This window comes from Danio rerio, chromosome 9 (genome assembly GCF_052040795.2).
Source record: "Danio rerio strain M-AB ecotype USA chromosome 9, GRCz13ab, whole genome shotgun sequence".
NCBI classification, from domain to species: Eukaryota; Metazoa; Chordata; class Actinopteri; order Cypriniformes; family Danionidae; genus Danio; species Danio rerio.
Genome location: NC_141029.1, coordinates 4,325,414 through 4,347,500, shown reverse-complemented (window position 1 = coordinate 4,347,500; position 22,087 = coordinate 4,325,414). Strand labels below are relative to the sequence as shown.

The 22,087-nt window shown below is 39.3% G+C and overlaps 1 protein-coding gene across 4 annotated transcripts in view; it reads left to right on the top strand.

Annotated features, from left to right (window-relative positions):
- mylka (myosin, light chain kinase a) overlaps positions 1-22,087 on the top strand; it is a 125,630-nt gene that overhangs the window by 8,614 nt on the left and 94,929 nt on the right. For all 4 annotated transcript variants that reach the window (XM_087267340.1, XM_087267339.1, XM_087267338.1 and 1 more), the window contains exon 2: positions 5,264-5,420. In XM_087267340.1, the coding sequence (XP_087123466.1) occupies positions 5,265-5,420 (156 nt within the window). In that variant the 5' untranslated portion in view covers position 5,264. The remainder of the gene's footprint in view (positions 1-5,263; positions 5,421-22,087) is intronic.

Below are 22,087 nucleotides of genomic sequence, written 5' to 3'. Positions count from 1 at the left end.
TGCAGCGGCTGGCTCCACCTCCTCCGAGCCTCCGCTCTGCCGACGTAACACTACGAGCTAAGTGGACAAACTGGTTGCGGCGGGAAAGCCCTCCACATGGAGGTTAGCCGTCAGCCGGCAAACGCGTAGAAAAGGAGCGACGTCACACCGCCCAAAAGCGTTCGCTCGTAAAAAACGAAATGCGGCCATACCTACCGTACGTAAATCGTGGTCTCCAGAAACTTCCGCGGGGCTACGTTTTCAGAATGAGCCTGGGTTGGTATCAAGACACTTGTGCTGCCCATTACATTACAAAGCACAGGAGAGTGCAAATTCTTCAGCAGGATAGCGCTCCTTCTCATACTTCAGCCTCCACATTAAAGTTCCTGAAAGCAAAGAAGGTCAAGGTGCTCCAGGATTGGCCAGCCCAGTCACCAGACATAAACATTACTGAGCATGTCTGGGGTACACTATTTTTTAAGTGACAAGACTCTTGTCTAAGCAAAGTCAGACCTTGCTGTCCTAATTAAATATTAAAAAAATCAAGACATGATAATTATTTTATTTTGTTAAAATAAGCGTTGTAATTTCATTTAATTACAAATAACATGCAGTAATTAAAATGAAAGTGCTCTGCATTCTGACAAGGCATTGATAAGAAGGCACTCCAATAACAATTATGTCAATCCATTAACACTAATTGTTTAAACAGTGTATAACTGATTTACTTGTGGCGCCATCACCCAGTCAACTGTGACTCAAGAATGACCGGTCAAATGGTGTCTGCATTACATTACAGCATATAACTATAATACAATTTAATCAGTACAATAACACCCAAATTAATTGAGTTATCTATATCACAAACAGATATACGACATAACAGTTACTCCATTATTCAAATCTTTTGAGACTCAGATCGAGATGTTTTTTTTGTGAAACATTATCCCAGCCTCACAGACGGCAGATAATATCATTTATGTGTGTTTGCTGAATCAGGTCATTATTGACTGCGAGCCATTCTAAACAACAGCATCAGCTCAACACACACACACACACACACACACACACACACACACACTCACTCACTGGGAGTCAGTGGAATATGTACTGTGTGGTGGTAAACCGATAAAGCTTTGGCAGGGTTCACGTTATCAGTGCTTCGACAGACACCCAGAAACAAAAACATACGCCTGACCGCAGCTGTGCTGATAATACAGCATTATTTCCAAAGAATGGCATGTTTACAGTCACATACAAAAACACCTCACCTTATATGGAATAACACTGCTGTCATTTGTATAATTGCAAATATATATTCACTATCTAGTGTAGCTCTCGGTCTTTTATACTTACTGCAGATACATTTCATGCATGTGATTAATGAATGGCAACCAAATAAATCTGAAGGAATTGTACAACACCTGTTGAATGGTTATAGAGAAGCCAGCCAATGTATTCAATTCAAGTTTATTTGTACAGCGCTTTTTTACAGTAATTATTGTTCTAAAGCAGCTTTACAAAAGGTGCACATTATTGCATTGAAAAACTGTACAAAAGCACGCACATGCCTCTTAACTGGGTGCTCAGCCAAAAAAAAAACGCAAGAGGTGCAAATAAAATAGTCATCAAAGGCGGCAACACCAAAGCTCCAAAAATACAAATTTATTCAATTGAGAAGGCTGACACAAAGCGTGTTACGTTTTAAGCCACACGGCTCTTCATCAGACAGTGTTCATCACAATCAGGTGCTCCTTTTGTATACTTCCAGATCACATGATATCCTCTTGCATAACAAAAATACATATATATATATATATATGTATATATATATATATATATATATATATATATATATATATATATATATATATATATATATATATATATATATAAATGAGCAATATCACACGAGTAGCAGTGCGATATGGCTGTATATCAGCACTGGTAGGAGGCGTGCGTTGGCACAAGGTCGCAGGCCGAGTACCTTAGCATCCCACCAGTGCTGATATACAGCCATATCGCACTGCTACTCGTGTGATATTGCTCATTTCATTCATTCATTCATGCATTCATTTTCTTGTCGACTTAGTCCCTTTATTAATCCGGGGTCGCCACAGTGGAATGAACCGCCAACTTATCCAGCAAGTTTTTTACACAGCGGATGCCCTTCCAGCCGTAACCCATCTCTGGGAAAATATTGCTCATGTGTGTGTATATATATATATATATATATATATATATATATATATATATATATATATATATATATATATATATATATATATATATATATATATATATATATATACATATATATATATATATATACATACACATACATACATATATATATATATATATATATATATATATATATATATATATATATATATATATATATATATATATATATATAATCACTATCTGTTCATTAGCTACTACAGCAGGGGAGTTCCCGAGATCTACCTGTGCTCAAACTCCCCTCTCGCCTTGCAAATGGGAGGGAGCCCCAGGCTCGAGAATCTTATGAGCTCAGGGCTTTCTTACAAACAAGCTTTATAATCAATCATCAGCTAAGTGTGAACTCTTGTAGTAAAACCTATGCTGAAATTGTTGGTGGTTCATTCTGTGGCAACCCCTGATAAATAAGGCTCTAGGCTGAAAGAAAATGAATGAATGAATAAAATGTAGGTAGACTGAACTAATTAAGTAGTGCTAAAAAAAAAGAATTGTGTCTTAAGAATTGTGTTGTTTAAGCTGAATTTAAATGTCGTTTTAACAATTTGCAAATGTCATCTTTTGAAGTTAAACTGGCTGAGAAAAACATAGCAGAGATCTTACATTTAGTAATATCATGAATATAACTGTATTAGAACTGTAAAATGATTTTTTTTTCCCCTCTGGTGCTCTGGATATCTACACTATATTTTTATATGCACTAAAAATGATGCATGCAACACGTTTATGTTCCTGCCTTTTTACCTTTAAGTTAATATCTTAATATTCAGACATGCACAATACAGTTACTCTTTTAAAAGATTCTCACAACTTAATAGGTTGCACATTACGGCCGGATTATTGTGGGTATGTCAGGCTCATCATGACTTGTGGCCAAATAAGGCAGGTTTGCAAATATGTCTATAATATTGCATGAGCTAGGGGACCTTAGCTTATGCACTTTTTTAAAGCAAGACAGTGGCTAACAAAACAAAAATAGGGGTGAAATATCTGTGCCACAAGCATCAACAATCAATGGAGCACCTATAAAAAAGACCATTTTCAAATTGGTTTTCTCCAAGTGTTCATGTACATACATAGACTGATAAAACCATTATAATCTCTATAAGTACATTATGAACCACTCATTGCTCCAGAGGCATGATTGAAAACATGGACATATATGGTGCTTAATTCAGTGTGTGAACATGAAGAATTTAGCATGCAGTATGTCATATGAAACTCATTAAATTTCTGAAATTCAGTAGGGGGTTCAAAAAATTTCAGACACCCAGTGCTTATAGAAAAATCATCATAAACCCATTTGAAATAATGACTTTTTCATACAGCCTAAAATTAAATCACATTTTTAAAAATAACGCGGTTTTATTGAGACAGAGATGGTCAGGCAAGCAATAGTCACAGGGGCAAACAGATGTATGCAGGCAAGTCATAGTCAAAATAACAGGAAGATGGATCAAAAACACAGCAAAGCAAGGCAAAGGAACATGTGTTGTGATGTCACTATACAGCTAACAAGACTCAGCAATGAGTGTCTCAAAGTGAGCTGTACATCAGCTGTTTGTTTGCAATCAGTTAGGATCAGGAGCCGGTTGTGTGTGTGTGTGTGGTGCATGACTGGTTCTTGTAGTCCATTTACCTAGCAGATTTGTAGTCCTATATGGGAATGAATGTTTTCCAGCGCTCTCTGGTGGTTAGATCGCTGGTGATTGTGACAGGTTTGTTCTGTAGACAATCAATATATATATATATATATATATATATATATATATATATATATATATTTATATATATATATATATATATATATATATATATAGAGAGAGAGAGAGAGAGAGAGAGAGAGAGAGAGAGAGAGAGAGAGAGAGAGAGAGAGAGAGATTATATCCCTGCTGAAAAAAACAGCTTAAACCAGCCTAGGCTTAGTATATATATATATATATATATATATATATATATATATATATATATATATATATATATATATATATATATATATATATATATATATATATATGTATATATATATATATATATATATATATATATATATATGTATATATATATATATATATATATATATATATATATATATATATATATATATATATATATATATATATATATATATATATTGCCTAGTACTTATATATATATATATATTGATTATATCCCTACAGAAAAAAACAGCTTTGGTTGGCTGGTTTTAGCTGATCAACCAAGCTGGTTTTAGAATGGTTTTGGCCCCTTCCAGGCTGGTTTGCAGCCTGGTCTTAGCTGGTCAGACTGAAAATTGACCAGCTAAAACCAGCTAAAACCAGCTTGACCAGCCTGGTTTAAGCTGGACATAGCTGGTTTTGGCTGGTCAAGCTGGACATAGCTGGTTATGGCTGGTCAAGCTGGTTTTTGCTGGTTTTTGCTGATCTCCCAGCCTGACCAGCTAACACCAGGCTGTAAATGGCTGGAAACCAGCCTGGAAGTGGCCAAAACCCCTTAAAACCAGCCTGGTTGATCAGCTAAAACCAGCCAACCAAAGCAGTTTTTTTCAGTAGGGATAAAATATATATATATATATATATATATATATATATATATATATATATATATATATATATATATATATATATATATATATATATATATATATATATATATATATATATATATATATAGCTTAAGAGGGCTAATAATATTGGCCTTAAAATTATAGCCAAACTTCTTTAATTATAGCCAAAATAAAACTAATAAGACTCTCTTCAGAAGAAACATACTGTGAAAAATTCTTTGTTTCATTGCAATCATTGTTTGGGAAACATTTTTAAAAAGAAACAAAAATTAAAATCTAATAATTGTGACTTCAACTGTATAATTGTTATACAAACTGCAAGTAATTAATGTATTTAAAATGTAATCATGGGCTCTTTTCGATGAAAATATATAATATTTGTTTATTTTATTTGTTCAGGTTTCCTTACTTTATATTCTCATAGCTCAAAGGTGACTTAAAACCTGCATAAACAATGCTTTTCTTTCTGTCTTGCAGAATGATGGCCGATGTTCAGTTTGTTACAGGATCTCATGTCTCCAAGACTGCTCTGACTCTGGGACGAGGCTCCCCCAGCAAAGAGCCCCCCGTTTTTACCCTCCCGCCCCGCAATACCCGTGTCTGCCAAGGGGGAACTGCGCGCCTTGAGGGGAAGGTGAGACACATTCTTCATAATCATCCTGATCCAGATCCCCAGTAGTGCAATAAAGCAGACACCGCGTCTGCCAATGAATTTCATTCAAGTCTCCCAACAATAATCTATTTTAGACACTAGCTCCGATAGCCAAGCGAGCTGCCTTTGCTGTCTACAACACACACACACACACAGGCATCAGGCAGTTGTGAAAGAATAGTCTTGTTTTGCTAAGGGTTTACAGAAATATGTGATCCTTCTTTTCGAATGTCAAGCCTTCCTCCTTTGCCTTCAACTGATAGAGGAAACATATAAAATATTATGTAAGATTATATGATGAGTTTTTCCTTGAAAGATTCTTATCATGCAAACATCTGCGTTCTATTACGTCCTGCGAGTGTGGAAGGGGTGCGTTTAGACACTTCCTAGCGGCCTCAGACAGACACAGCAGGCAAATATAGCAGAGGTTCCAGTAATATATGTGTCTGTGGATGCTCAGTGTGTGCTGTCTAAGGCCAGAGAGAGAGGAACATTTTGAGAGAGCCCGAGAGACTCAGCTGCAGGTTTCTAGTATCTGCGCTAAAGATGTGTCGTCTTAAATCTTAAGGCTGATTTATACTTCTGCATCGAACGCACACGTATGCTACGGCGCTGACGCATAGCCCTTCGCCGTGGCCGTCGGCGTCGCTGACGTGCACCTCTCAAAAAATGTAACTACACGTCGCAACGACGCATATCGCAAGCTCTGTGATTGGTCGGCTTGGTAGCGCTGACAAGTCTGGGCGGGAAAGAGAGCCGCGCGAATGGCGTGAGTTGGGCGCGAGCCCAATGTAGCGATTGTTTACAAGAGTGGAGTCCCCTGAAGGAGCTCCGGATGGAAAGTTTTGTTTTGTGTTTACCTCATAGTTAAAGTTGTTGCACATCCGCCGGTTCCTGCCTCAAAATGAGCGAGTCTGAGCCACTTGTACATCCCGGAAGTGTTCAGGAAAACCAAAACAGCAGCGAAGAAACTCGACACAGAGGAACATTTACACCTCACTGCCAACTAGCGTTTCGGAAGTGTTAATGCAGACCAACAGAGACAGCGCGCAGAAGTATAAATGCACAGCTACGCGCGTTGCATGCGCTGATGGTTACGCCGGTCACTTGATGCAGAAGTATAAACCAGGCTTTAGAGGGAGGGGGCTTTTTACAGTTAAACTGGTTAAAACAAGGACAGTGTGGGTTCAGTCCAATGTGAATGCATAATCATGCCCAGCAAGCTAGCAGGGAGCTTCAGGGTAACGCCTCATGTGAAGGGGTGTTCATAAGACAGTGTGAATGAAATTTATGCATGCGTCATTTGCTTGGTTATGTCATTTTAATTGCAAAGATGACATGGTTTGTTATGACAACTTGACATGAACAAGTACATCACAACCTGGTTTTTTCTTGGTCAACTTGATATTACCAACAAAACTTGTCATAAATCTGTCATAAACATGATTGCTATGAAGCCATTATAAATGTGGTAAACTAAGCAAAACAGTCTGGTGTTGATTTAGGGTGCACTCCCACTAGGGCTGTGCAATTAATTAAAAATCCGATTTCGATTTTGCCTTCTAACGATTATGAAAAACCATTAATCGAGATAAACGATTTTTGCATCATATACCACTCCCTTTCCAGTTGTACACGTGTTGATCCTTTAAAGCGCGACAGACCGCATGATTCTGTGTGCCGCGCACACACATAATTGAAGCATGCAGTCAGTTCGGTCTCACTCGCACACTGAGACGAGCAAAACGCAGTCAGCGCAAACATCTAAAGTCATCTTACCGTGAGCGCTTTAATGGTCAAATAGGTGTCAAAACACGCTGTTTAGTGATTATTCATATCAAGCATCATTTGTGTAATAAACAAACAAGTTGAGAATCAAAAGAGACGCGAAAGAGAAGCTATTAAAGAGACAGCGCGCTATAATCCTTCTGCCGCCTGTTTCTACGATTATTAATCAAACAACAAATGGAGAACATGCCTCTGCTCTTGACTGAAGGACTTTTGTAGCTAAAGTGTTTCTTAAAGTGAAGATGCTTAAAGCACAGTTTGTTTTATATTTTTATTCTATTGTATTTATTTCTCTTTCCTTTGCAGGGTGGAAAATATCTGTTTGTATACAGTTGAATTATATATATATATGTGTGTGTATATATGTGTATATATATGTATATATAAGGGCTTGTTATCACATGATTTCTTTACCTGGCATTTTTCTATAATTGTCTATGTGTGAAAGGGAGTAATGCTTCACACTGTAAGTTTAGATGTTCAGTTCAGTGAGAGGTTAAAACCCTCAAGAGTGACCTATAGGGTCACTAGCACGGTTTAGAATCATAAGTCATTGTAAAGCTTACGAATATTTAAGTGGAGGCATCATGAGGCCTAGACACATGGGTAAAGACCACTCGCACTTGTAATTTAGAGAAATTTATTGACATGCAGAATACCAGACATTCCACTTCAGGTCACAAAGTCCTAAGTTTAAAAAAAAAATGTTGTTCTACCCGCAGCACTTCCATATGGCACAAGTGTTTTAAACAAGTATAATTCACCATTGCTCCGCAAGTGAAGTGTTCTAGCAGAGACAGGAAAGCCCTGAGCACAGGTACAGCTGCTGGATTGGAGCGAGTTTGTTACAGCCGTCAGTGGAAAGTCTCCTCTATCTTCATATGTTAGCACTTTGGCTGAATTCACATATTCTGAACACAGACAGTGGCTGTTTTAGCTATTAGCAGACATACACAGGCTGAAAACACTACAGCTGCGTCTAAAATCGCATACTTTGCTACTTTATAATATGTCAAAAACAATGATATCTCACGGCAATTCGTAACTTGTTGATTTAATGGCTAATTCATATGAATTTGTACGATCTCAATTGTACAATTTAGTATTATTTTCTTATCCCCCAATGAAGGTTGAGTTTAGTGATGGGGTTTGGTGCCACGACTACTTTTAAAAAACATACATTTTCATCCCTACTGAAAAGAATTGCTTAGAACAGCCTAGGCTGGTTGGCTGGTTTTAACTGGGCGACCAGGCTGGTTTTAGAGGGGTTTTGGCCATTTCCAGGCTGGTTTCCAGCTATTTCCATCCTGGTCTTAGCTGGTCAGGCTAGGAGATGACCAGCTAAGACCAGCTTGACCAGCCTAGCCAGGCAGGGAGCCCAGCCAAGCTGGTTTTAGCTGGATATAGCTGGTCATTTTCCAGCCTGACTAGCTAAGACCATGCTGGAAATTACTGGAAACCAGCTTGAAAATGACCAAAACCCTTCTAAAACCAGGCTGGTCGACCAAATAAAACCAGCCAACCAGCCTAGGCTGGTTTAAACTGGATTTTTCAGCAAGGATACGACTGAACTTATACGAATTTCTATTAATTAGAACTAACTGACTGCTAATGTTTTTGAGCTATATCATTAATTATTCATTATCGGCATCTAGTCACTGGGCTTTTACAAACGAGGTGGTGTTGTCCAGGCAGGGGGACAGTGACACACGACCACACCTGGAGTGCGTCCGAAATCGCATACTTCCTTCCTGGGGTGCGTTTCCCAAAGCCATGGTTAGCCAACTAAGGTTGCAAGTTGTGTCGTTACAAACATAGTTTGTTGATTTGTCATTTCCCAAATTCGTCGCTCCAACGAAGATTCGCAAACTGCGTCACAAACTTGATCACTCGCAACTACACCAGTGGAGCTGTAGTTAGAAACATAGTTTCTGGCTGTATTTTATTCCCACTTATCCCCCTATGCCCTATTCATTTAGAACATTTTAACATTCAAAGTTAGAACTATTAAAAGTAAAAAAGCATTAAAGTCATCACTCTAAGGTGTAATTTGCTTTGAAACTATTTTTACAGTTCAGTTTTAGCGATCTTCATGTTTACAATTGTGCTCCCTTCACAGTGCACTTTGACAACATTGATGTCATTTTGAACACAGCCTCATGGCAAAAGCTATAGGTGAACTATTAAAAGTGGAATTTGTTACGTCTCCAAAGCTTGTGAAAACAAAAAGCATACGTTAATTATTTTAATTTATAGGTTATTTATTAAGTATCTGTACTGTATATGACATGAGCCTGCTGGTTAAAACATTTCTGCATTGGTTTCAAATTGTGCCAAATTGTAAAATAAGACTTTTCTAAAAAATAAATAAACAATATCCTGCTTAATGATAATAATAATAATAATAATAATAATAATAATAATAATAATAATAATAATAATAATGATAATTATTATTATTATTATTATTAACATTATTATTATTATTATTATTAATAATAAAATATGTTTTTTTATTTCTAATACATACTGAATATTAAATTTAATTTTATAATAAATATCCTCATTATTATTAGCAAACACAGGCCTTATATGTGCTATTTACATATATTTTAATTATTATGTTAAAAGAGTGCATGTTTCAGCAAATCTAATATTGGATTTTATTTTAAATGCATATGTGTGTAAAACAATATAATTTGCACAAAGAAATGATGGGGTTCTTCTCTAAAGAATTAGTGCTCCGCCCTGTTTAGTGCGTCATTATGAGCTTTTTACAATACGTTATAACTAACGTGGTTCAAGCGATGGATCTGCAACTGAGAAACGATGCGTTTTGGTGGGGGCACAAAATGTAAAACCTCCATAACCCCTCAGTAAATGTGCCTCTGTCCATGCGAACACTGAGAACACAGAGAACATGCAGACTCCACACAGAAATACCAACTGGCCAGGACTTAAACTAGTGACCTTCTTGTTGTGAGGCGACAGTGCTAACCACTGAGCCACCATGCCGCCTACTAAAAGCTTTAATTTTTCTCATATTTGCAACCAAAAAAGCAATAATTAATATTAATTGTGCTATATTATTTCTGTTCCTGAAATCATTTTTGCACCTAATTTCGACAAACGTATGCCTTTTCACTTTTTTTTTAACCCTTTATTCAAATTCTTTCACAACGTTTGACTTGAGGTTATGAGTTTTCAGTGTGCTGTGGTCCGCTCTAGTCCTTCTTTGAGACAGCAATAAGAGAACAAACAGGGATTAAAATACCTTTGTCTTGTGACGGCTAGTTTCCTGTTGTACTCTTGTTTTCTTTCAGGCTACTGAGAGGTGAAGTCAAGCATCAGACGTTACCCTGAGACATGAGGGTTCAATGCAGATTTTTAGTAAAGTTTTTGTTTTTATTTTTAATAAGCTTACTTATAGGAATAATTCACCCCAAAAATGAAAGCTTACTCACCCTTAAGTGGTTTCAATAGTTTTTTTATACTCCTGATCAAAAATAGAAACCTGTAATCATTTACTTCTATAGTAGTAAAAACTGGATTCCCTAATATTTCGGAATATCTTTTTTGTATTCAACAGAAAAAAAGTCTCATTAAAAAAAAAAATAGTTCAACCAAAACTTAAAAGGATAGGTCACCCAAAAATGTAAACGGTCATCATTTTTACTAAATTGTCCGTAGTGTATGTGTGTGAATGAATGTGTATGGATGTTTCCCAGTACTGGGTTGCAGCTGGAAGGGCATCCGCTGTGTAAAACAAATTCTGGATAAGTTGGCGGTTCATTCCACTGTGGCGACAGTTAAATGAATGAAAATCCCTTTAGGTTTCTGGTGTTGTTTGTTTTTGTCCCTCTACATATGTGTGATTGTGCAGTCAGTGCCACAGGCTGCCCGCAAGCTGTTTATGGACTTATGTTAGGCACTTGCCAACAGCACATGCTAGAATCAGTTTTTAATCATCATTATTGTGGCAGGTCTTGGACAGGATAAACTGCAGTCGAGCGTCTGACTCTGTGAGACAAGGTCACAGTGTGAGTTCACAATGTAGCATTTTCTCTGACGCTCTCATGAGAAGCAGATACATTTCTCAGCACACAGTGCCTCTCAGCTTTAACAAAGAAGTGCTCAATGCAGAACGCAAAAACTTTTAAAGGGCACATAGGTTACCCCCTTTTCTTTCATATTTATTATAAGTCTTTTGTGTCCCCAGAACGTGTCTGTAAAGTTTCAGCTCAAAACACCCATCAGAGTATTTATTATAGCTGTTTAAAGTGTCTGTATTAAAGGTTGTTGCTGTCTTTTTTGCACTGGGCCTTTAAGGCGAGTCATCCCCGCCCACCGTTCCCAATGCCTGTCAGCAGCATGCCTCAATCGCCGCCCTCGGCTGCCTCAGGAAGCAGATCTCACGTAACATTTGTGGGAAAAACTACAATAAGAACTTTACCAATCAGTATTTGATGCATTTTTTTGTGGAGTTGCAACTATGAGTTTACGCACACACAGCGCAGACACACACACACATAGAACAGACACGTAGCGCAGACGCAAACACATACACAGCATAGACATGCAGACACACACACTTAGCACAGACACGTAGCGCAGACACACACACACATACATAGCGTAGACACACACACACTTAGCACAGACACGTAGCGCAGACACACACACACATACATAGCGCAGACGCACACACATAGCACAGACACGTAGCGCAGACACACACATATATAGCGTAGACACACAGACACACACACACTTAGCACAGACACGTTGCGCAGACACACACACACACACACACATACATAGTGCAGACACACACACATAGCACAGACACATAGCGCAGACACACACATACATAGCGTAGACACGCAGACACACACACACACTTAGCACAGACACGTAGCGCAGACACACACACACATACATAGCGCAGACGCACACACATAGCACAGACACGTAGCGCAGACACACACATATATAGCGTAGACACACAGACACACACACACTTAGCACAGACACGTTGCGCAGACACACACACACACACACACATACATAGTGCAGACACACACACATAGCACAGACACATAGCGCAGACACACACATACATAGCGTAGACACGCAGACACACACACACACACACTTAGCACAGACACGTAGCGCAGACACACACACACATACATAGCGCAGACACACACACACACACATAGCGCAGACACACACACACACACACACATAGCACAGACACATAGTGCAGACACACACATACATAGCGTAGACACGCAGACACACACACACACATAGCGTAGACACGCAGACACACACACACACATAGCACAGACACGTAGCGCAGACACATACACACATATACATAGCATAGACATGCAGACACACATAGCACAGACACGTAGCGCAGACACATACACACACACACACATAGCGTAGACATGCAGACACACATACACACATAGCACAGACACGTAGCGCAGACACATACACACACATACATAGCGTAGACATGCAGACACACACACACATACATAGCGCAGACACACACACATAGAGAGACAGTGAGACACGCAGCTGTGCTGATAAAGTGTATCTGAAGTGAATCGCTGTACTTCATTATACACGTGCACACATTTTAAAACATGTTAAACTTGTAAAACTCACTCTTGATCACTTTTGATGATGATTGATGATCCGGGCAAACTGAACAGTCCTTTTATTCCCGGTTGCTTTGCGCTCGTCCTGCCTTGTCGATATGATTATATGCATTACTACCGAGACATGTTAATGCGCGCAGCTGTCAATCAACATTGGTGGGCGGGGGGACCGCACTCCTACGTCAAGTTGCGGTCGATCTGAAAACCGCTCCAATTGGTCCACCGTTTTTATGTTGTTAAATTTGAAAAAAAGGACTGGGTGTGTTTATTTCACCCCAATATGACAGTATATACACTATACTTACACACATGTCTGTCCAAACAGCTTGAAAAGTAGATTTTTCACCATAGGTGCCCTTTAATACATAGGGAATATATTGTAAATCATATAAATGACATTATCAAACATAGATGCTTTTACTAAGTTGGATTAGAGAAATGAGTGAAAATAACACGGTTAATTTTTGGTTATAAAAATGTTCCCCTAACTGTCACACCTGCTGCAGTGCCCTCTGGTGGTTTTCAAGGGCACCAGTTTTTGTTTTGGTTTTTGTGTTTTGTATCCTAGTCATGTGATCACTCCTTGTTTCCAGCTGTCCCTCATTGTCTAATTAGTTCTTTCTTTATAAGCCCTGTTATGTTGTGTTTAGTTTGCCTTTGGATTATGTCACGAATGGGTATCACAAAAACAAGGGAAAAGTCCAAATGCAGCAAAACACATTTATTGTCAAACAATAAAGATCCCCAAAAAAATGACAAAGGGACAGGCAAGGTACCAAAATCGAGGAAAACATGAAGTGCAAAAATTAAGCTCAAAAGTGAATCAAACACAAACTAAACAGGTATCCAAAAACATAGTAATGATACTAAACAAAGTGAACAAACAAACAAACCAAACACGATGAACCAGATTACGAATAAAGCACGACAAACCTAAACAGAACATTGAAAAATCCAAAGGCAAACTAAACACAACATAACAGGGCTTATAAAGAGAGAACTAATTAGACAATGAGGGACAGCTGGAAACAAGGAGTGATCACATGACTAGGATACAAAACACAAAAACAAAAACAAAAACTGGTGCCCTTGAAAACCACCAGAGGGCACTGCAGCAGGTGTGACACTAACATTACCATTTAAGTAACATTTTTTTGCAATAATGTTCAAAACGTCCAGTTTTTCGACAAAACATTAGTGTATTTTTTAATAATGATGTCATTCAAAATGCTTTAAGAACTTTTCAGTCTCATGTTCAATTAAGGTTCTCTGAACATTATTTAAAACATCATTACGTTTACATTATAACTTCGTCAGTGAGACAAATCTAATTCTTCACCACAGTTTGTTGATTGTTATGTTAGTTGCTAAGTTGTTTTCATTGGCTGCATACTAACCCTTTGTCATATCTGTCAACATTGGGATGTGAAAATAAGAGATATGCCCACCAAAATAAGGGACCCCCCCCCACCCCCACCAAAAAAAAAAACAGCTTATTAAAATTAATAGCTATTATAATGAAATAGAATCAAGCTATCAATCTCATTGGCTGTTTCTCCACTGTATAACTTGCACATTCTGATTAAAGAGCAACGAATGAATCTCTCATTTATTAAGATTTTTTTATTACATTAAATAACCGGTGTCACTTTTAAAATGCACACATCTAACTTTATAATGAAATCATTCAACTTTTTATGCTCATTTAAGACGAAATTAGTTGTGTTTGGGAAAAAAAAAACACCAAGATCGACATATATGTTATTATTTTTAATTATGTGTGTATGTGTGTTTAAACCCACACCCAAAAGCCAGACTTTCTCTCAGCTTCAAATCACGTGTACAGAATTCGTTTGGGAAGCAGCATCTGTTTATCACTATGGAGCGCGTCAGCTGACAGTCATGCACCATTATATGACTGTTTTAAGGATTGTATAGGATGGGCAACGGCACCTGTAATCAAAAGGAAATGAAATCGTGCCATTTTTTACATTTATTTATAAGTGTTTTTATTCCTAAACAAAGCGAAAGCACAGGAGACTCACGCTTTAGAGCAAGGGGTATGGGTTGCGTATATGGAGGCTCAGCTGTCCAGAGAAAGTGTGAAAATATGGGAGAAATACGGGAAAATACCTTTACGGGATGGAACAGTAAAATACGGGAGAATCCTGGAAAAACGGGAGGGTTGACAGGTATGCCCTTCGTACTGCTAAAAGCCGATTTATACTTCTGTATCGAGCAATCAACATGATGCCTTACACGTAGCCGTGCATTTATCCTTCTGCGTGCTGTTTGTGTTACTGTGCAATAACACTTCCGAAACACTAGCTGGCAGTAGGTTATGTTATGTTCCTCTGTATCAAGTTTCTTTGCCGGTGTTTTGTTTTTTCTGAATGCTACCTTAATGTACAAGTAGCTAAAACTCACTCATTCAATGGCGGGAACCAGCAGACGTGTTTACTGATGACACCATTCTCTGTAAACCCTAGAGATGGTTGTGTGTGAAAATCACAGTAGGTCAGCAGTTTCTGAAATACCAACATAATCTCACGGCAATTCGTAACTTTTTGATTTAGTGGCTAATTCGTATGAATTCGTACAATCTAATTCGTACAATTTAGTACGATTTGCTTATCCCCCAATGACGGATGGGGTTAGGTGTGGGGTTAGGTGCCACGCCTCCTTTTTAAAATCGTACCATTTCGTACGACTTAACTCGAACGAATTCGTACGAATTAGCCACTAAACTGGCAAAACGTAAAATACTTACGTTTTCTCGTGAGATCAGGCTGGAAATACTCAGACCAGCCTGTCTGGCACCAACAACCATGCCACATTCAAAGTCACATCTTTCTTCCCCATTCTGATGCTAGATTGCAACAGATCGTCTTGACTATGTCTACATGCCGAAATGCATTGAGTTGCTGCCATGTGATTGGCTGATAAGAAATTTGCGTTACCTAGCAGTTAGACAGATGTACCTAATAAGGTGGGCCGGTAAGTGTATATTGCATGTATTTAAATATGTGGTCAGTGTATTTTGGTAGCATATTTTATTGCATAGTTCTTACATTGTAATGTTGTAAATATACTGTATATTCTTTTCAGTATACTGTATGAAAAGTAGAACATTTTTATATGCATATAGTATATCATTCTTTATATTTTCTATATACATTGACTCTTTTAAGATTTCAATTGAATGTAGAAGCAAAAATGCTGTGTAAGGAATGGTTTGCTGGTCCTCAGCATGAGGAAAGGAAGTGCCTGTGGATCAGCTACACCAGCTCAGTTTTGCTTGAATGAATGGAATTCATGTAAGCTAATGCGTTTTAGAAGCATTTTTCAACTTTCAGAAATGATCTGCTTGCAAGGGCATCCATGTCCTTATGTTACACACACAATACGAGTTTAATACTAGGGTTATTGGTTTGTCATTAACTTGTATGACCAATAATAACAGTAAAGTAATGTTACACCCACCCCCACACACACGCCACATTCTCTCCCTGTTTGTGAGAGGCAGTCAGACATTGACTTTATGAAAAATTGGACACAACAGGAACTTATTGGATACAGATGTAGTAGACTTTTACTTCTGCAAATTCACTGCTCTATTTTCCCCTTTCTCTTCGTCTGTTTCGTCTTTCTCTCAGTTTAACATTTCTCTGTCAACTTTATTTTGACCATCACATCAGTCTTGTACGTGTACACAAAATTCATGAACATGAAATACCTAAATCTGCTGGCATTTACACTAATGCATTTTGTAAAACACAAGTTTTATTATGGTTACATCTGGCATTCACAATATTCCAGCATCTTTGACCTATGAAAAGGGAGCTTTTAAAAAATGCTAAAGACTCCCTTTTAATTTGGAAATGCTGGAGAATGTCAGTATATTTCCCTCATGCCCCACTATGTACACTAGTACTAGTAATTTGGGGACATTTTAAATTGGTGGGGGTGGGGGGGGGTTGGGGGGGGGGGTTGTTATGTTGCGCATATTGCTTATTTTCACATCCCAATGTTGACAGGTATAGATTCGCCCAACCCAAGCTCATTCTGGAAACGTACCCCCGCGGACGTTTCTGGAGACCGCGATTTACGTGGCCGGAGGTACGTAAAGGCCGCGTTTGTTTTTTTTCGAGCGAACGCCGCGGGGCGGTGTGGCGCCGCTCCGCCCCTCCTATTGCGCTCGCCGGCCGACGGCTCGCCTCCGAGTGGAGGGCTTTCCCGACGCAATCAGTTTGTCCGCCTAGCTCACAGCGTTGCGTCGGCGGAGCGAAGGCCCCGGACGAGGAGGAGGAGCCGGCCGCAGTGGACGACGACCGGGATCGAGTCCGGGGAACAGCAGGTTCCGGAAATCAGGTGAGACGAAAAACGGAATCCGAAAAATGAGGGCGAGAACGCGGCGAGATCCGAAAACGCGGTCGAAATCGAAGACGAGGGCTTTTGCTGTTTTTTTTTTTTTCCCGATCCGGCGGCTTTTCGCGTGAGAACGGTGCGGGCGCGAACGCCGCGCGCTCCTGAGAGGCGCCCGCCCGAGACGCGAAAAAGGGTGCACAGCGGCCTCTCGCGGATCCGCGAAAACAAAAAAATGCTCGAATACGTACCTCCCGGGACGTAAATCGCGGTCTGCAGAAACGTCCGCGGGGCTACGTTTCCACAATGAGCCCGGGTTGGATGCGCCTTTGGTGTGAACTCAGCGTACAAGTGTCATTATCTCCACCTGTTGGTTTGACGTGCCCTTTACGTGCATCGCAGTGCATTTTTGCGTTTCCATGTGGATGGCATTTTTTTTTTTTAAACAAATGCAGGGAAAAATGTTTAAAACAACCAAGGCTCATTCTGAAAACGTACCCCTATATACATTTCTGGAGAGCACCAAATATGTCCCAGGATTTACGTTTTTTTGCTGTTTTTGTTTTCGCAAATCCACCGGAGGCTGCTCTGTACGCTTTTTGAGATCTCAAATTTCTCTTCCGAGGGTCATTTGTGTCACAATCACCAACGATCACAACTCCATTGATTGCTGCATCTCTCTCACAATAACTAATGGACTACAATTCTGCCATTTCTGGACTACATATTCATACATGCACTTCGCCCAGACACACATGCTTCCTTATCTACACTGATTACATTCACACCACCTGAGGATTGTCAAAGACACACTATTTAAGCCACACACTCACCCGTTCAGTTTGCTGAGTCTTGTTCACTGTAAGTAAAACTACAACGCGGTTTTCTTGTCTTGTTTACCCGTGTTTAGACCTAGCCTTGTATTCTTGTTCTCCCTGCCTGCCGCCTGCCTTTTGACCTCTCGCCTGTTACTGATTACGATTCTGGACTGCCTACGCATACCCGTTTGCACCTGTATTGACCATTGCTTGCCTGACAACAAATAAACCTGCATTTGGATCTCACCTCAGTTGTATGTGTCACTCCCTGTGGTTACAATTTGCACCTGCTCTGAATTTAAGGAAATAAATGAATTGAATCCATTTCGGAATAAGGCTGTAACATGCGCTATGAGTACTTTCCGGATGCACTGTAAATGCAGAAAATGGAAATCAAATCAAACGTGATATATTTATATGTTAAATTAATTCATGTCATGAGGTGAATCATTGTATGCTAACAGTATTAAAACAATCTGCATACATGCTGTCACATGTTGATGTACTTGATCTGAATGTTCAAAATTAAAGTACTAGTGTGTTAGAACAAAAAAAAAAAGTGCACAGATGATGATAAAACATAAAGGCCCTGGAACAGAACAGGTTCTGTGCAGTGGAGAGCAGCATGTGTTAATGATATCGGTGTGTTTGAGTGCTCTGGGAGCCTCTGAACTGATTGTGCTGCAGTATTTCAGGTACATGACCTCGCCAGGTTTTAACAGTGAAGGTGAAGCCAGGAAAAAGTGATAACAGGAAAGAAACGCAGGGAGAAACATGAGGTTGAACTCACCGTCAAACAACAGCCTAATGTTTCGGCCCACTACCCAGTGGAATGTGAGCGGTGCGTATCAGTTTACTGTGTAAACGTTCATGACCTAAGGGACGTTTAGAGCAACCGTGCACTGCCCGTTAAAGCTACGATAGTTAATTACAATACCTGAAAGCATAGAGGGCACAGTACAGAAATTCATTTCACTTCTGTTTGCCTTGTCTGACAATTAATTCAACCTAAAGCCACAATACATATCATTATTTTCTATTAAATATTCATAAACCACTAGAAGTGTCATATATTTTGCTGATTATGTACTTACATTGTTCCAAACGTTTAAAGGGCACATAGGTTACCCCTTTTTTCATATTTATTATAAGTCTTTTGTGTCCCCAGAATGTGTCTGTAAAGTTTCAGCTCAAAACACCCATCAGAGTATTTATTATAGCTGTTTGAAGCATCTGTATTATAGCTGGAAAAAGGTTGTTGCTGTTTTTTTGCACTGGGCCTTTAAGGCAAGTCATCCCCGCCCACCGTTCCCAATGCCTGTCAGCAGCATGCCTCAATTGCCGCCCTCGGCTGCCCTTAGGAAGCAGATCTCACGTAACGTTTGTGAGAAATGATGATAACAACAGTTAATCTTAATAGCTTACCTAATATAAAGCCTGAATTAACATTCGACATGATACCTCGAGAGAAACCAGGCTCAGTTGGGCACGACCATTTCTCCTATTGGCAAGCGTCTTGTGCAGAGATGCAGTCTAGGTATCGGACGCTGGAGAACGCTAGACCTCAGCAAAGACTCGTCTGCTCTCCACTCCTCCATGACCCCCACAGCAGCTGCTCAGGATACAGCCTGGTCCAGGATTATGGAAACCTCGGGACCATCTCGTCGCTGGTCTTGGATCGAATCAGTGGCACTGGGATGAGTATCCCCAGGTGGACATAGAGAATAAAGAGAATAATTAGCGTAGTTAAGTGCGAGTAAATTAGTGGAGTTAAAGACTTGGGTTTGACATCTTTCATTTTTGTTAGGACTTCTTGTATGCTTTTGAAGCTATTCCATGTGTCATTCTAACATAGTGTAATATGATGGCTTCGAAACATTGTCAGTGTAAACATAAAAATGCTGTTAAGTTTAAACCATAAAACACAAATCAAAATAAAAAGAGCTCAAAGACTTGCTGTTTGTGTTTATCGAATACTTGCTTTAATTTTAGACAATATTGGGCATAGTATGAGGTAATGTAGGGGGCTTTCCAACACCATTCACAGGACATTTAATTCAAAACCGTTGTGATGAATATACAGCAACCAATATAATAAAACATCACCAGAATGACAACAATCTGTTGTAGATAAAACAAGTTAGCACATTTTACTGCACATTACAAATTAAACAATATGTTCATCAAGTAGCATTATAGCATAATTTTGAGCCAATTTACCTAAAACAAATCTTTTGCTGCCGTTGAGGTTCAGTAGATGCAAGTTTAGTGTATACACTTATAGTCAGATCACACTTCATTCATAAAGTGTGTGAGTGGATTGTTTGTCACAGTGTGAGGCATGTATACATTACTGAACGCATAGTTCAGAATACAGTAAATTGAGCATGACATGACTCTTTTATAAAATGTGGTTATAAGCTATGTAAGCATGTGCTTTGCGAAGTTTTGGATGGCTTTCAATAACAGCAAGTCATTAGTGAATATTTGTCTGAGGCCCCGTAATGAGAGCCAGGTGGAACATCCCAAAATTGACTGTAGATCAGCTCAAAGAACCTCCAAAAATCTGCATGTGATGTGAGTCTGCACAATTTTTTTTTATTAACTCAACATTGTTTTGGTCAAGCAGCTGTCATCATGTTTAGATGGCAAAAAAAGCCATTGCCATCAATGAAAACCTAATTGTATAGCACTAAAGAAAAGATGCCTCAGAGCAAAGTTTGTTGGCAGCAGTTAAAAGGACTAAAGGACTCATTGAAAGATGAGTAGATTTGAATTGCTAGTGATTTTGTAGCATTTTAAACAATATTGATGTATTAGTAAAAGCCAGATGTTTTGTTGTTGTTTTTGTATGTGGACATCCAGTACCAACCAAAAGTATTTGTACTTTTGAGCCACAGTATATTCCTACCATTGCTCTAATCACTGTACATCTATTCATATGCACTGAGGCCCCGTTTACACTAATGCTTTTTAGTTTGAAAACACATAAGTTTTGCTATGGTTACGCCATCCGTCCACACTACGTCAGAGTTTTCGAGCGCCGAAAACGGAGAAGGCCGTTTTTATTCTAAAACGCTGCTGCTCCGTCTCAGTGTGTATGATGAAAAACGGAGACATCTGAAAACGGAGGCGGGGTGCTGAGATTCGCTAACTGATTGGGGCTTTCGTGCCATTGCGTATCCTTCCCTTATTCGTCAAGCCTCTATCACATGACTATAACGCTCCCGGAAGACAGCAGACCAGCCTTCACTGTAAACAACAACATGGACACAGAAATGGGAGCGTTGTTTGCACTATTGTCTGTTTTAGGCTCCATTGTGCAGTTATTCATTGGTTACGTTTAGTAACAACTCGACCTCGTCGTCTGTCCACAAAAATACCTCTCTTGCTTTCTTAGCCATCGCATTCATTGTTCAACCGGCGTTTGTTGACTAACAATGACCAAATGACGAGCGGGACGCATGCTTTCTGTTAATACTAGAACGCGCATGCCCAGAGTGCGCGAATGGTCACGTGATATATTTTTTGGTGGCGTGGTGTGGACGGAGATATGTTCAGAAACGATAGGTGAAGCGCTAGTGTGGACGCGGATCATTTTTGATCTGAAACACCGTTTTAAAACTAAAACGCACTAGTGTAAACAGGGCATGAGAGTGTATTTAGTGTCTCTCTTGCTTGACACTAGTAGTGTACATAAAGAATTTCAAGAGTTCACACTTAGATATTGTTTGACAAATGTTAGCAGGTTTGGCATGCTGTCCTGGGAGAGAACACTGAGCTCGGAGATAGTTGAGCCCAGGGCTCCCGCCTGGTCAATAGAACATGTACGGGGAGTACGAGATCAGGTGGTTCTCGGGAGCTCCCTGTGGTGGAGGAAAGGGGTGGATGGGGGGTTTCTTCGGAAAATGAAGGTAAGGGAGTAGTTTTGCTAGGCTTCTTATAGTGAGTTTGGATTTATCTGATTGGCTAACTAATGATTGTAGATGGGTGACCAGCT